At 45.5% G+C, this 16266-nt stretch overlaps 1 protein-coding gene across 1 annotated transcript in view; it reads right to left on the minus strand.

Annotated features, from left to right (window-relative positions):
* The window catches only part of CDHR3 (cadherin-related family member 3), a 62641-nt gene that overhangs the window by 36593 nt on the left and 9782 nt on the right, over positions 1-16266 (minus strand). The window contains 2 exon segments of the mRNA XM_008567900.1: positions 9393-9490; positions 12657-12822. Of these exon segments, the coding sequence (XP_008566122.1) occupies positions 9393-9490; positions 12657-12822 (264 nt within the window).

Consider the following 16266-nt stretch of genomic DNA (forward strand, 5'->3'; position numbering starts at 1 on the left):
AGCAGTGTTAGGCCTTGAGATACGGAGATGACAAACAGGCCTTGCTCTCCAAAAACTTATGGTCAACTGGGGGAACAAAGAAGATGTGGGAGATGTGCTCCAAAAGGGATAAATACAGGATATAATGGGACAGAGAAGGAGGACTCTCATACCTGCCTAGAATGTGAGTCAAGAATTCTGGTAGTAAATTAAGTTCGATGACTCTGGAGCCTGACGTCTAGATTTGAATCCTGGTTTCATCATTTTCTAACTGTGAGAGTTTGTGGAAAGAGCAGTAACAATAAGTCATGCCCCGTAGGGTTTCACGTAAATTGCTAGAAAACTGGCAAACCCTAAATAAATGTTAACTACCAGTGTCCCGTTAGAATATAAGATCCATGAGGCGATGGGCTTCATTGTCCCCAGTATATAAGAGGGGCTGGCACACAATAGATGCTCAATAAATATTTGTTAAATGTTAAATATTGGGGTTTTCTTCTTGCTCATTTCCCATCTAAGTGAGACCAATGTTCCCACCTTAGAGAACTAAAAAAAAAAAAAAGAAAAAAGGCAACGATAAAAAGCCATCATGCCAAACATTTTTTAAAAATCTGTTTGAGCATGATAATGCTAGGTTTGGCTATGAAATCTTCAGTTCCATCTACATTTTCAACTTATTCAGAAAAGGAAAGACAAAAAAAAAAAAAAAGAAAGAAAAAGAAACAGCAGCAGATAGAAAGGGTGTGGAAAACTCTAGTACTAGGGACATGAGAATTTTCTTTTTAATTTCAATTAAGAGGCTAATTTCCTGGAATCTTGATTTTTTTTTCCTCTAGTGCCAGGCTAATTTCTTTTTTCCCTGAACCTACGAGCTGCGTTAATAGGAATAGCAGTTTTGTACTTAGAAAGGAGATAATATCCATAGACTAAAAATATTGTGTCATGTGGCCATTTGCCAAGCGACTCAGTAAGGCTTTCTGTAAAACCTGGCATTTTCTCCCCCTTTTTAAAGGCTTGTTTAATCAAAGCTGCTCCCTTGATATTCATTCTTGGAAAACAGAAATTAAACAGAATGAAAAGCAACCGCAGCCCCTCTCTGCCCCAGTACTGGCTAAGAAAAGTCCTGAGTAATCAGATCAATTCAGTTAACAAATGCTTGTCTGACAAGCGCTCTGGTTTCCCTGCTGGGAATATTCCTTTTCTACCGCCCCAGGTTTCTCTATTTGCAGCCATTCTGCAGCCAGGGTTTGCTCCTAGATACAAAAGCTTCAGTTTGGAAGACAAGGAGCCATCCTTCCTGCTCCATTCACCCTTTACTGTGCGGTTGGTGTAGGGAGAAAGGAAAGTGAGAAGGAGCTGGCCCAATTTCCTGAAATGTCAGGCTCCCCAGGGGAGCATGCCACCTCCGGCGCTCCCCTGTGCAGTCGAGACACAGGCAATGATTCAACCTGTGCCAGTTTCGCAGCCATCAGTTGCTCTCAGGCCTGCAGTGGAAACAAGCAACAAGAATCCAGCCTTTCCCTTAAAGAACAGAGCAGTCACCTTCCAGACTATCCTAGACCAAGTTCCCAGATTCTTCCCAAGTCCAGGGAGTGGCAGTGACTCTACAAGCCACCAGTACATGGCCCCAAACCCACCCAGAGGGCCAAGAGCACATGGCATAATCTTCTAACTGAGCCACAGTAAGTTACAAATATGAAGCCATATTTCTATTATATCTTTCCATTTAAGCTGAATATTTTGTAAAAGCCTCAATTCCTCTCCCTCTTTTCCCCTCTTCCACCCCCATCCCAGCTCAGAGGTGGGAGACAAGAGAGGAGAGTGGAAAGGGTGCCCAGGAAGACAAAAAACTACTGTTAAAAAAACTACCCACTGCAAGCCCTGAAGGTGGCCCCTGCTTGTGTTGTATTATGAAGATGAGCTAAGTGGGTTATAGGCAAGTGATAATCAAAACACTGCTCTGACTAGGTCAGCTAAATTGTAGTGCCTCGGGAGATCTGGGGTAAGTCAGTGGTCAAGTCCACCTGTCCTGAAAAAATGTCATCATAAGACCATTTTTACTTAAAAGCAGACTTAATGGCACCAGAAAGCCATAAAAAAAATTTTTTTAAAAACCCGAGTTCTGGTCAAGACAGCAGAATAGACGGCCCCCAGCGTCACTCTCTCCCCAAAACCAACCAATTTACAACTATAAAAATGTAACATCAGCCAAGCTGGGGCTGCTGGAGCTCAGGTGAAAAGGAGGAGAGACCTATGGAGTTCATGAAGATGGGTGAAACCATGATGAGAGAAAGAAAAAACTGCTCTCAGAGTTTTGGGCCACAGCTGCTTTAAGGAGCGCATGGGGCAGGAGCCAGCAGAAGCCGCAGCTGTGCCCTTTAGATGGAGTTACTTAGAGGTGGAAGGGGAGAAAAGGACTTTGGTGGCCCCCAGGATAGCAAGATCACTAATAGGGTTCCCATGGACCCACACAAGAGTGAGGAGCCAGAACAGCTGAAAAAAGGGGAGCCATTCAGAGGCCGGTGATTCAACGCAAGGGACCAGCCCAGGGCCCGTCCCAGGGGAAGTGTTTGGAGCATGGGCGGTGGGGGAGACAGGCCCACTGGGAGAACACCGGGACACAGCAAGGACAGCTGATCCACCCCCCAATCAGCACAGGACCACTCAGAGGAGACTGGTCAGGAATGCAGAATTGCATGGGGTGCAGTTTGATGTAAAAACTCAGGCCCAGATGAGAGTTTTTACACAACCCAGGTGCATGGGGTCTCTGGAGAGGCGGAAGTACCTATAAGGTCAACCATTAAACTCTGAGCTGCACAAAAAGCCTTCCCTAGGGAAACAGCAAAAAAGAAGCAATTTAGCTCAACAACACAGCTCAAGTACTGGTTCCCACAGGAAGTTTCCCTGTGTTAGAAGTAAGCAAAGGACAAAAAATTTGTTCTGGCCCAGGCACACCACCAATGCCTTGGGGCCCACCAGGTGACATGAGGCATAAGTCTAGGAACAGGACCTCACCCACAACCACTCACACCACCACTGCCTCTGGGACCCCTCCAGGAACCCAAGGATTGGAGCTGGGGACTGGACACCACTCCCACATCCAGGCACACCACTAATGCCTGGGGGCCCACCCAGGGACCTGGGGCTAGCAGCCAGGGACCAGACCCCTTTCCACAACCAGGTACACCATGACAGTGCCTCAGGGACCTGCCCAGGGACCTGAGGCATGGAGAAGGGGACCGGACCCCCCTCCCACAGCCAGGCTCACCATGCCAGAGTCTTGGGGCCCACCTGGGGACCAAGGGCATAGAGAAAGGGACCAGACCCACCTCCCACAGCCAGGTACACTGCGCCAGCACCTCAGGGCCCGCCCAGGGATCCAGGGCATGGAGAAGGGGACCAGACCTACCTCCCAACCAGGCACACTGTCCAGCACCTTGGGACCTGCCTGGGGACCCGAGGCATGGAGAAGGGGACAAGACCCCCCTCCCACAACCAGGCATACCATGCCAGTGCCTTGGGACCCACTTGGGGACCCAGGGCATGGAGCCAGGGATCAGACACTCTCCACAACCAGGCACACCGCCAGCACCAAGGAGCATGCCAAAAACATCTTCTCCATGTGGGTGGCCCACCACAGCCACTATGATAACCATGGCTGCTGCGAAGGCAGCTAGATGCCACAACCACCACGCAGATGGTCCACCAATCACTGGAGTGAGTTGACACAAGGAGAGTCACCAGCAGAGATAAAGAAAGGAGGAGGATGTCTCTCTCCATAGAGCCCATTTCAGAGTGATGGACGAGGCATCTGCTCTATGAAAGTATTGGGGGACCTGATCACGCCTCTTGGCATTGGACAGATCATTTGGGCAGCAAATGAACAGAGTAACCATTATTCTTTCAGAGGTAGAGAAAAAATCTAGGGTGATTAGAGGGGGGAGTGGGGAGGGGGGGAGGGAAAGGGGGATGGGGAGGGACTGGACAAGGGGCATAAAGAATAATTATGATTTGTAACAATATATATGCTAGTAATATTGATTTGATCAATGTATCTCAATGTTGAACCCCAAAAATGTGTATAATCAATTTTGATTCAATAAAAATTTTTTTAAAAACCTAGAATACTTCTCGTAACCCTTATGTAACCTAGTAACAATCCCAAATCTCTCTCTATATATACATACATCATATACAACCAATAGAAACCCTAATCAATTAATTAGATGGGGCTATTCCCTCTCTTTCCTTTAATCCTTCCACCTTCTTATCATCATAAAATGCTAAGCTCTGCTGGCCCTGTTCAGAATGCATTTCTCAGGGCGACCTGACTACGTATCTCCCCAGTTGCAATCATCATATTGGCTCAATAAATCCTTGCCATGTATATTTGGCCTCGGTTTCTTTTTAGGTCAACAGTAGTATTTGAATGTTTTCAAGAAGAGACACGTTAATAAATGCAAGATGCTATTAATAATGTAATCCTTTACTGATAAAACTATGAATCCTATCCCCTCACATTCTGTCACTCTTTTTCCATAATCAGCCCAGGTCCTATGCTGCAATATTTAGGCTTCACTAATCTTAGGGACAGTGATCCCTGTCTATTTGACAGTGTTTCCCCCAACAAATGAATAGCCAGCAGCAGCCACATGTTTAGAGTAGGAATTGTCTGATACCACCGTTTTTTCCTTTTTATGAGCATTTCAACAAGAACCCGTTTTTTCCTTTTTATGAGCATTTCAACAAGAACCTGGAGCGGAATGCCTTTTGCTAAAACTTCTGATTGTGACTCCTGAGTTAGCAGACAGATGCCAGGGGAGCTGAATGATTCGGGTGTGTGGGTGTGAGGGGTGGGGGTGCTGTCACTCAGGAAGGAAAGGGGTGGGACTCCAATGACTGAACTTGCCAGAACAGGGGAGAAGGGGATGAGCAGGAGTTGGATCAGAAGACGTCAGTTCTCACTGGATTTACCTGGCCCAGGCCAAGGACTCAGTTCCCCACCCCACCCCCACTTGGAAATAAGGAGCTGCTCAATGGACCTGTAAAGTCCCACCCAGCTAGAACCTTGCTAGAGCCAGGTTCAGCATATAATGATCACCTTATTCCCAGGGGTTGCCTCTTCTCAGAGCCGTGAGCAAGATGCAGGCAGAGAGAGCATCAGTCTGCCTGTTGCCCTCCCAGTAGCCCAGCTAGTAGCGAGGTTATTGCTCTTTTAATTTAATCCTTTGTCTGCCCTGGTGAAGACAAAGCACATTTCATTTCATGCAAAAACCCTTCCTTAATGGAAGGACCAAGAGAAAGCCCTTTAATGTAGGAATTGCTGCATTAGATCACTTTGCCTCCAGCTGCGAAACTGATTAACGTCCTCAGAGTCTCCAAGGAGGCTCTACTGCAGTCACAGTGGCCATTTCCAAGCAGAGGGGGAAGGAGGGGGTGTGAAGGTGGATCAGGAGGTGGAGAAGGGGTTGGGGGAGGGAGGTGCCCAGAGAAGAAATGCCACTAAATATAAATATTCACATGCAGATCTTCCTTCTGTTCTTAATGTTCTGAGCCCCCTATTGAGGCATACATATGAGCCCCTGCTTTACCTGCATCCCCATCACAACACTGAAGGTACAGTGTGGGGGGAACTAATGCTAGATCTAAGCTTGTGCCCATTCAGTACAGCAGCCACTAGCCTCATGTACATGCGACTGTTGAGCATTTGAAATGTGGCTGCACCAAATGGAGATGAGCTGTAAGTGTAAAATCCATATTGAGTTTGAAGACTTAGTATGAAAAAAAAGAATGTAAAATATCTCATTAATCATTTTTATGTTGATTATGTGTTAAAATGATTATATTTCAGATATACTTACTAAGTTAAACTATAAGGGTAGTTCAAAAAGTTCATGGAAAAATGGAATTAAAAGATAATACTCTTTCTATAAAGTGTTGGATGACCCCTGTATATTAAAACTAATTTCAGCTTTTTTATCTTACTGGTTTTTGTGGGGGGTTTTTGGCAGCTGGCCAGTCCAGGGATCCAAACCCTTGACCTTGATGTTATAACACCACACTCTAACCAACTGAGCTAACCAGCCAGCTCTGTTTTACTTTTCATGTGACTACTAGAACATTTAAAGTTACAAATGCAGCACTCATTTCTGGCTCACTTTATAGCTCTATTGGACACTGCTGGTCCAATATTGAACAGTGTTGGTCCAAACAATGTTCAACCACATGCTTTCTAAATTTCTTTGAAAAGGAGGGAGCAAATATCAGTGGCTTCTGGATTAGCCCCTACTCTACATTATCTGTGACACAGTTTCACTTCATTTTGCTGGCATGAACTGAGCCTAGGTCGCTTCAGGCATGTGCTTTGTTGTTTTATTAAAGTCCATCCTTATTTGTTCGGTTCAGTGGTTCTCAAAGTGTAGTGTACATCGGGATCACTTGGGAGTTTGTGTTCCAACTCAGCATTCTCATGTAGACTCCAGGAATCTGCATTTTTTAAAGTGGTGTAAGTATGTTCTCATGCCTGAACACACTCTGAGAAACACTCACAAACCAGTGTTCCCAGCCATGCTAACCAGAACAATTGCCAGGGGGATTTGGCAAAATACAGATTCTCAGACTCAACCCAGACCCACAGAATCCAAAACTCCAAGAGAGGGACTTGGTAAATTTGGGAGACTGTCTTAAAGCAACGGTTCTCAACCCTGGCTAAACATCAGATCACCTAGGGGCTTTAAAATCCTGATGCCGGGGTCACATCCCAGATCAATCACATCAGATTCTCAGAGGGTAGGACCCACACATCTGTGTTGTTTAAAGTTCACCCAGTGGATTCAATTTACAGTCAAGGTGGAGGAGCACAGGTTTGGCCAATAGCAAATTAACTCATCACCTTTCTACTTTTACAGAGCAAAATATGTCATTTAGTATCCCCAACCACCTAGAATGAAATGTCTAAGTTCAAAGGCCACAATATGTTACTTCCTAAAGTGTTATCACCTTTTTCTAGTCTGAGAAAAGTCCCTTCCAGATTATGTTTACTGCTCCTGCAGGCTAGCTGTTGACTTTCTGTGCAGCTGTTAGCTCCAGCACAGGTGTTAAATACTTCATTAACACTTTCTACTGCGACTCTGATACCTCCTCCCCAAACAACTCCTAAACTCACTGCAGAAGCCACAGTTCCAGCCACCGAGTTCCAAGCCCCTGCAGCTGCTCTCAGAACCATTTTGATGGCATGATATTTTTTTAAAGGGAGCGACACCTGCTGCAGTTGTTTCCCACCTGGGCTGCTTCCCTTCATCTGAAAGGGTAATGACCCCGTCTATGCAGTGTTTTTAAAGGGGCCATGACCTTATTCTGTCTGCGTTATTTGGAAAGTCATTAAGAATGGAGATTTAAAAAAATAAATATTTGTCTTCACAACTGAGATTCTTTCCACTTTACCCCACTGCATCTTGTACAAAATTTACAGTAATTATCATATTAGAATGCCTGACACATAGTGGATTTTCATAAATGTTGAAATAAACTAAATATGTAAGTAAGGTACTATACCTTGGGTTGCTGACCTAATTTTTACTCAGAATCTCTTTTTTCCTGGTCACCACGAAGCAACAGTGGCCATAGGACAGAGTTCTGGCCAGTGAGAAGTAGCAGAAGTTCTCTGAATAGGGCTTCCAAGGGGATTATTATTATTTTTTTTTCCCTACCAAAAAAGGGACAGACTGAGCTGGCCTCCCTCTTTACCCTGTACACAATTCTGCTTCCTTCTTTCTTCCTGCATGGAATTCAGAGGTAAAGCTTGGAGGTACAGCAGCCATCTTGCAATCATGAAGTGAGAAAAAGAGGACACAGCTCACAAACATGCTTTGGATGGAAGAGCAGAAACATAGAAGAGCCCAGTCCCCTGACTGTAGCAGCTGCACCAGCCCTGGACTGCCTGCCTGCCTCTAGCCTTGTTACAGGAGGGAAAAAATCCCATATCTGCCACTGTGCTTAAGTTTTCTGTTGTCTGCAGACAAACACATTCCTGATGTAACAAGTATGTTATTAATAAAAATGCATTTGAAGCACCTAATATTGCTCTTAGCACACAGTAGACACTCATTGTGTTTGCATAGTCATTCATTTATTCATGCAAATATTGGCATAAGTGAATCTTGAATGAATGAGTGAACAAATAAGTGAATGAATGATTTTTTTTGAACAGAAGGATCATCTTCTAATAAAAACAGACTATTCCCTAACTTTAAGATGTGTCCAATACAAATGGGTACAAAACTATGCTATCTACCCTAAGTAAATCATTGTGCAGTATATGCATGTATTGAAACAACACACTGTACCCCACAAATGTTTACAAGTAAATGTTAAAATAAAAATTTTTAAAAATAAGATGTGTTCAATAATCATATAATAGCTTTGTTTTCAACTCTGTAGACTGTATATGTTGGTCCTAGAGTTTATTCCCAAGGCTCACTTCCCCCTGGTGGAAAAATCAGCCCTGCTGAAGCTGCAAATCATGCAGCAAACAGCAGAAACAGCATCCTGGTGTTACCAACTCCCGAGTATAGTATTTCAAGTATTCTCCTCTCTGTAAGGAGGGATTGGCGGGCATGTTGCCTGCTCCAAGGTTGGTCAGGCGGGATTAACTTTGTTTTTTTCTCTCCAGCCTGGACCGCCCAGCTGCAGTGTGTGCACAGGGCACCTTGGTGGGCAGAGCTAGGAGCTGAGGCATCCATGCCCAGGAACATGCTAAGAGGCTTTGCCTGAGGGGTTGATGGTTACAAGAGCCCTGCTGGTAGCAGCATTAACGGAGCTGACTGAAAGCGAGAGAAGGGAGATCAGCTGCTGTCTCAGATGGAATCTGATGCAGTCTCCTGCTCTACAACCTAGAATTTCTGGGACTCTTTAAATTTTTTTAAAACTTGGCTCCAACCAGCTTGGCTGCATCTGTTGAAAAAGTATATGTTAATGCCTGGCTTTCGGGTGTACATTTAATGTTTACTTTAAAAATAATATGTGGATTTTTACCAGCTTAGATTTTTAAAACACTGAGCAGCTCCAATATGCCAGGCACTATGCTAAGGGGCTTTGCATGCATTATCTATTTAATACTCACAGCTCCCTACTGTGGGAGGGGCTATCATTCTTCCCATTTTACAGATGAAGAAATTGAAGCTCAGAGAGATTAAGACCTTGTCTGAGATCACCCAGAGCCACACATCTAATCTGGGGTGTCTGTCTGCAGAGCCCTCTTACCCGTTCCAACCATGCCCTATACTCTATGCTTTGGAAATGGAACAGCATATTCCCCCCATTGTCACTGTCCAAACCCACTGCACCGAGTCACCAGGCTCCTGTGTCAAAGCCAGCATAGACAAGCACCTCTCCAGTTTGATGAGGAGACTTACACTGAGGGGTGTGTTTCGTCTTGTGTCTTCCGGATCGAAGGCCTCAACCTGGTAAATGAATCCAGGGTTTGCTCCTTCGACTATGTAGAGGTCTAGACCTACATTAGTGTCCAAAGTGGAATAAGAAACACTTATTAGATAAAATAAAAGGGGATTTTTAACACCAGGCAGCTGTACACAACCAAAGGGAACCTAGTGCACTGGCACCACGGGAGGAGGGAAGCAGTAATCAAGGCGTAAGGAGGACCACTGGCAGCTTCCGTGAGTGGACCCATTTATGGGAATTAATGTCGTGCTAGGGTGGTCCAAGCTGGTGTCAAGTCTTCACTTATTTCCTCCATTGAAAGGTGGCCTAGGGTGCTGTTATTTGTGGGGGAAGACGGAGATGATAAGGGCAGAGAGTTGGGAAGCAGCTATAGGTAGAAACCTTTAGAGTGAGGCTGTCCATGTTCCAGATCCACCTTGATGTGCAAATTCCTCCAAAACTGCGTTAAGGTAACCCTCTGAAGTGCACTTAGCATCTCGGCAGAAATGAGTGGCTGAAAAAGGGGGCCTCACAGTGGAACAGAGAAGAGATGGAATCGGCTGGGGGAGGTTACAGAGGCTCAGGGAAGGGGCCCAGATCGATTTCATCCACTTCAGAGTCCTTCTTGGCGAGGTGGGGAGGAGCAGGCGGTGCCACCTGGCATGGCCAGCCTGCCTGAGGGACTGCATGCTCTTGCTCCAGCATCTCTTTCTGAGAGATGACTGAGAGTGTTAAAAGTAAGTCACTCTTTTAGGGGCACTGTGCTGAGGACTTAACGTACATTTTCTCCTTTAATCTTCATAACAGCCCTATAAAGTAGGTATTGTAACTATTCTTTTTGAGTAATTAGCACTTTACAAGTGGGCAAACCGAGGCTCAGAAAAGTTACAAAGTTGTCTCAGAGAGTAAATGGTAGAATGAAAATTCAAACCCAGGTAGTCTTACATCCAAGCTTGTGCTTTCATTCACTTTGTATCCCTGCTCATGCTTTCATTCAAAAAAACCTTTACCGAGTGTGCACCACGTCCCAGACACTGATCTACACATTGGGAGTACGGCAGTTCCCAAAACAGACAAAACCCTGCTCTCATGGAGATTTTATGCTAGTGGGATGATATAGACAATAAAATAAGTAAGTAAAATTTGTGTGTGTTCATGAGAAACATTATCACTCTGTTGTCGATTAACAACATGGTTGTGAGTAGAGTTACAATTTTAAGTAGAGTGGCTCTAGAGGACATTATGCTAAGGGAAATCAGCCAGACACAGAAAGAAAAATATTGCATGATCTCACTAATATGTGGAATCTAAAAAAAAAAAAGAAATCAAACATGCAGAGATAGAGGACAGTGGCAGGGAGTTAGCAGTTGCCGGGTGGGAGGGAGGAAATGTGGAGATAGATGCAGGTCAGAGGATACAAAGTAACAGATGTGCAGGATGAACGAGTCTAGAGAGCTAATGGACAACATGAGGACGACAGGTAACAAAATTGTACTGTCTATGGGATTCGTGCTAAATCAATAGATTTTAGCTGCTCTTGCCACAAAAAAAAAAAAATTGGGTAACTGCAAGATGGTGGATATGTTAATTTGGTTCACTATAGTAACCTTTTTACCATCTATATGTATTTCACAACATTGTGTTGTATCCTTTAAATATACACAATAAAATTCATTAAAAAAAAATAGTGACGGGCCGGCCTGGTGGTGCACTCAGTAGAGTGCGAAGCTTGGGAGCGTGGCGGTGCTCCCGCCGAGGGTTCGGATCCCATATAGAGACCGGTCCGCTCACTGGTTGAGCGCAATGCGGGCGCGACACCAAGGGTTGCGATTCTGTTGCCAGTCCCGGTATGGGCGCGGCACCGAGGGTTGCGATCCGGTTACCGGTCACAAAAAAAAAGACAAAAAGGGAAAAAAAAAAATAGTGACAATGGAAGGTTCACCAAGGAGGTGACATTTGAGTCACGATTCCTAAAGAAATGAGGAAGAGCTGTGGAGATGGGGGAGGAGAGGACAGAAAAGAGGCATCAGAAACACAAATGCGAAGACACCAGGTGGGATCGTGCCTGGGGCATTCACAGATCAGCAAGGAGGCCAGTGCTGCTGGGCAGGGGAGAGGGGAGAAGGGAGAGAGAGGAGGAGAGGGGGGATATGGGAGGGTGAGGGTGTCGGGGAGCATTCCAGATTCATGGAGCCTAAGGAGACTCTGGCTCTCCTGCAAGTGAGATGGGACGTTGTCATGGGGTTTTAAGCAGAGGAGTGCCTTGATGGAACTGAAGTTTTAGTCGGGTCCCTCTGCCTGCTGTATGGAGAGCAGACCAGAGGGGGTGAGGGCAGATGCTGGGAGGCCAGCTAGCCGTCCATGGTGATAATCCCCGGGGGGGGGCATGACCAGTGGCTGGGACAATGGTGGTAGTGGTGAGATGCTAGGGAGGAGTCAGATTCTGGGTATATTTAGAAGCTGGCAAGATCTCCTAATGGGCTTGATGTTGGGCACAAAAGACAGTAGAGTCAAGGATGACTCGAAGTTTTGGCCCAAGCAACTGGAAAGATGAAGTTGCCAGTAACTAAAATGGGAAAGATGCCAGAGAAGTAGATTGAGTGGGGGTGGGGGGAGGATGGGAGTCAAGAATTTGGTTTGGGTAAACCTTAAGTCTGTTGTGTCTATTAGCCATCTAAGTGGAGATGTTGGGTAAGACGGATGGATATTCCAGCTGGAGGTTCAGGGGAAAACCTGGACTGGAACACTAGACACGGGAGTTGTCAGCATATGGATGGTGTTCAAAGCCATGAGCTTGGGCCCGATCATGTAGGAAGTTACCCTGTGCTCCTGTCCCTTATATTGTCTCTACTCTAACAGCCCCTGGACACGTGCTGCCCCCAAGGAGTCGGAGTCCTTGGGGAGAACGAACAAGTCGGTCAATGACGACAGTGCACAGTGATGACCCTTTGATGGGAAAAGCCCAAGTTCCTCCAGAATGATCCCCAAGCCTCACTTTCCTCCCTTGGACTGGGAGGGGACCAAGAGAAATCATGGACGTGAAGGGCTTTGTAAGCCATTGGACATCATTATCAGGAATGCTGAGCTGGAGGACATTCATTTGTTTCCTGCTCATTAAGCAGCTGCCTTTTCCAGGGAAACAGCTGCTTGTTTGTTTACTTTTTCTGTTTTTCTCTGTCCCCCAGGGTTCTCCCGGATGCCACCATCTGGGCTGCTTTGCACACCCCAATGTATCTTACCTTTCGCCAAGTTGCCTTGAAATTGAGGCGGCTCATTCACATCTGTTACCTGGACGGTCAGGACCTGCAGGTCTGTGACGCCAACCTCATCCTTAACATAAATCTGCAAATCAAATATGTTTGGTCCTGTTTCAAAATCTAGCTGTTCCTTCCCAGTGGTGACAACCTAAAACAAAATGCAAAATTCTTAGTAACCATGTGAAAGAAATCTGTTTTGTGTGCATGCATTTTGCAAGAGATATTACTAGGAAGGAAGCAACCAGCATCCTGGGGATCATCTTTCACTCACTGTCAGAGGAACCAGTTGTTTTGCTTTAGTCCTTCCGACATAAGTCCCATGCAACTTCACTAAAGGAATTCCTATGTTTGATGCAGCTTTTCATGAGAAAGAAAAATATTGAGGAGACATCGTGGTACAATTGACTGAAGTTGGAAAGCCTGAAGATTAAAAAGCCTACCACTACTTGGGGGTAGACTCCTAGACAAGTTCCTTGCCTACCCTGAGCATAGTTGGATTTCCTCATCATTAAGAAAGGATGCTGCACTTCTCTGGGACTGCTGTTATGTCTTGGCTCATCACTTCATTCTAATTTTCCCCAGGCCACATCCAAGAATAAAGAAGAGAAGAAGGATGCATCTGCAGTTTATCGTTATTATTATTTAAAGGAATGATATTTACTCACTGAACAGACTGGTTTTTTGTGTGCCTTTCCACACATTCTTCCATTGTCAGGAGCTTTTGTCCTCTGCACTATAAGTATTTTGAGATGTGGGAGGGACACCAATAACCAGGGCCAAAGAGACATCACCAGGATCTAGAGATGTTGCCAGAAGGAACCTTGGTGGTCTATGGTAGGAGGGTCCCTATGGTAGGGAGGCCAGCCTGTGACCTCTCATGTCTACAGGCACATCCCACTACCATCTTAACCCCTGGAACGCCCAGAAGGCTCAGAGCCTTTGGGGTCATCAAAAACTAAATTTCATTTCCTTAATTATGCTACAAGAAAATTTTGGTGATTAATACACCTGGGGACGGGGGTGAGACATTCAGCATCCTGTTGTGAAGAGAGCACTTGGCTCCAATCCCATTTTCACCATTGAACTTCCGTATGACCTTGGGAAAGTCCCCTTACCTTTCCCTAATTTTATGTCCTTGTGATTGTAGTTAGGGAAATAATTCTTGTTAAACCATCCAAGTACAATACAAGGTATTCTAAGCAACAGCTAGGCTAAGGTACCATGCAAAATCGGGGAAGAAAAGTTCATTGTGAGCTGTGTTTAGTGAGGAAAGGCTTCATGGAGGAGGTGGTGGGTATTGTGTCTGACTTTGCAAGCTCTAGATTGGTTGAGAAAAGAGAAGACAGCCACTGATATGAATGAGCGCATTCAGTGGAGAGAGAACGAATGGTGGAAGATTAAGAGGGAAAAGAGGTAGTCTTGTGTCTACAGTGAACAGGACCAGCCTGGGAGCCACGTAAGTAGAGATGATCTGATCTCTGTGGTTGGCACGTGGTAGGTGAGAGGCAACACAACACCAAGATCAAGAGCATAGACTGTGGGGCCAGACTGACTTCAAATCCCAGCCTTCTCATTACTTAACTTTCTGTGCCTCAGATTCCCCATGTGTAAAATGAAGATAATAGCCCCTACTTTGTAGGGTCGTTGTGAGGATTGAATGAGCTAATCCACAGGAAGTACTTAGAACACTGGCGCTGAGAAGCACTCTACAAATGGTGACTTTTATTATCACCATATAGTCAAAAACTGTTTAAGGAATGTGTGTCCACGAGAGCAGGCCCTTCTGTCGAGATGGTCCTCTCTATTTCCTGACTTATACGCTAGCCTCCTGCTAAGCCTGGAGCACTCTCCTGACCCCCAAGCTTGGATAGATCCTTTATCTCAATATCGCCTGTTGTCAGTTCCTTCTCCTTGGCAACTAGCTCCAACACCCTAGAGGAGGAAATAGAACACTCAAAAAAGGGTCCAAAAATGTTATATCTCGGAACCAAAATAATTGAGTTGCTATCAACACAAATGGAAAATTGTTTTTGTTTTTGTTCTTACCAGCACTTATTAAATGTTTATGTGCCAGGCTCTTGCCAAGCCATGTTGTGGAGTATTTCATTTAATCATCACAACAACCATAGGTTGGTAGAACTTCCTTCCATCTCACATATAGGGAGACTAGGACAGGGAGGGGAAGGTCACAGCTGGAAGTGGTGGAGCCTCAATTTGGTTGCAGACTATCTGGCTGCAGAGTCTGGGTGAAAGACAGTAAGTATGGCTTCAGGCATGTTAAGTTTGAAGTCATTCTGGACAAGGCTGAGCAAATTTGCAGGTCAACAGTGCTCATGACAGAAGATGGGAAAAGAGGGGAGTCAGGCTCAGAGAGGGGCAGATCAAAGAGAGGCAGGTCCCACCTATGCAGGACCTCAGAGATCTCCTGTCTTTACTCCTCCCTGGCCTCTCAGAGATATCCTTCTTCGTGCTTCTCCAGGAGAAAACCCCTTGACCCGTAATGAGCCTCATGGGGCCGAATGAGGCTCTGACATCTCTCTTGCTGGGCAATAGGGAACCAGTAAAGCATAGGGGTACTCTGAACGAGGATTCTTGGGGCCAGCCTGCCTGAAGGCAAGTCTCAAGGCTATGTGAATTGGGGCAAGTTACTCAACCTCTCTATGCCTCAGTTTTCCCACCTTTAACATGCAAAAAAATGAGTAGACCACCTCACAGAATTGTTATGAGGGTTAAAGGAATGAACTCACCAAATGTTTAGGGGAATTCCTGGCATATGGTGAGTGCTCTGTAAATGTGAATTGTTACCATCATCATCATTGTCATCATTATTATTAATCCTCCTCACCACCACCACCAGAAGTTCCAGCAGCTGTATCCCAAAGCAGGAAGTCCTGGCCTCTTGCACAATTTGGAGTTCACCCTCAGAGAGCACAACTGAGTCCCAAGGCCAACAGTGACCTGAGCTCTGGTCCAGAGACCCAATAACCTCATCGCTAGGCTTGTCATCCTCCAGAGTGTCAAGGCTACCCAAGGAGGAGCCAGGTTCTGCCACAGAGATGGCATTGTCAAATTTGGAAGGCAGAAGGAGTGGCTCTTGTGAGCAGTTTGGGTTGGAAGATAGGATCTTCTTGGAGGGATGGTTGGTGATATTGGGTAGTTTCTGGGGAGAAGCAAATGATTCTTAAAAGGAGCTTTAGGACTTGTGAAACTGGCCCATCCTAGTACCAAGAAACAGTCCTGGGCAGCTGTAGAAGTGGTACCAGGAGGGCACAGGAGTGGGAAATACACTGAACGCACGAGCCTAGATTAGTTGAGGAACTAAGAAATTTGGCATTTCTAGAGGTCAGGAACAGGATGGAATTCTTCCTTGACTGGCAGCCCTGCTTGAACCACATGGAATGTGGGTCCCATGAAGAAGGGTTTGGGAGCTCATCAAATGGCAATAGATGTGAGTGACAATATAGGAGAAAGAGCCTGGGACTGGAAATCAGAAGACCTGAGTTCTTATTTCATCTTTTACAACTGTGTGATCTTGGAAAAGTCATTTAACCTTGCTGTCTCTCTGTTCTCTTATATCTATAAATAGGAATAA

Source organism: Galeopterus variegatus, unplaced genomic scaffold (genome assembly GCF_000696425.1).
Source record: "Galeopterus variegatus unplaced genomic scaffold, G_variegatus-3.0.2 Scaffold20, whole genome shotgun sequence".
Lineage (NCBI taxonomy): Eukaryota > Metazoa > Chordata > Mammalia > Dermoptera > Cynocephalidae > Galeopterus > Galeopterus variegatus.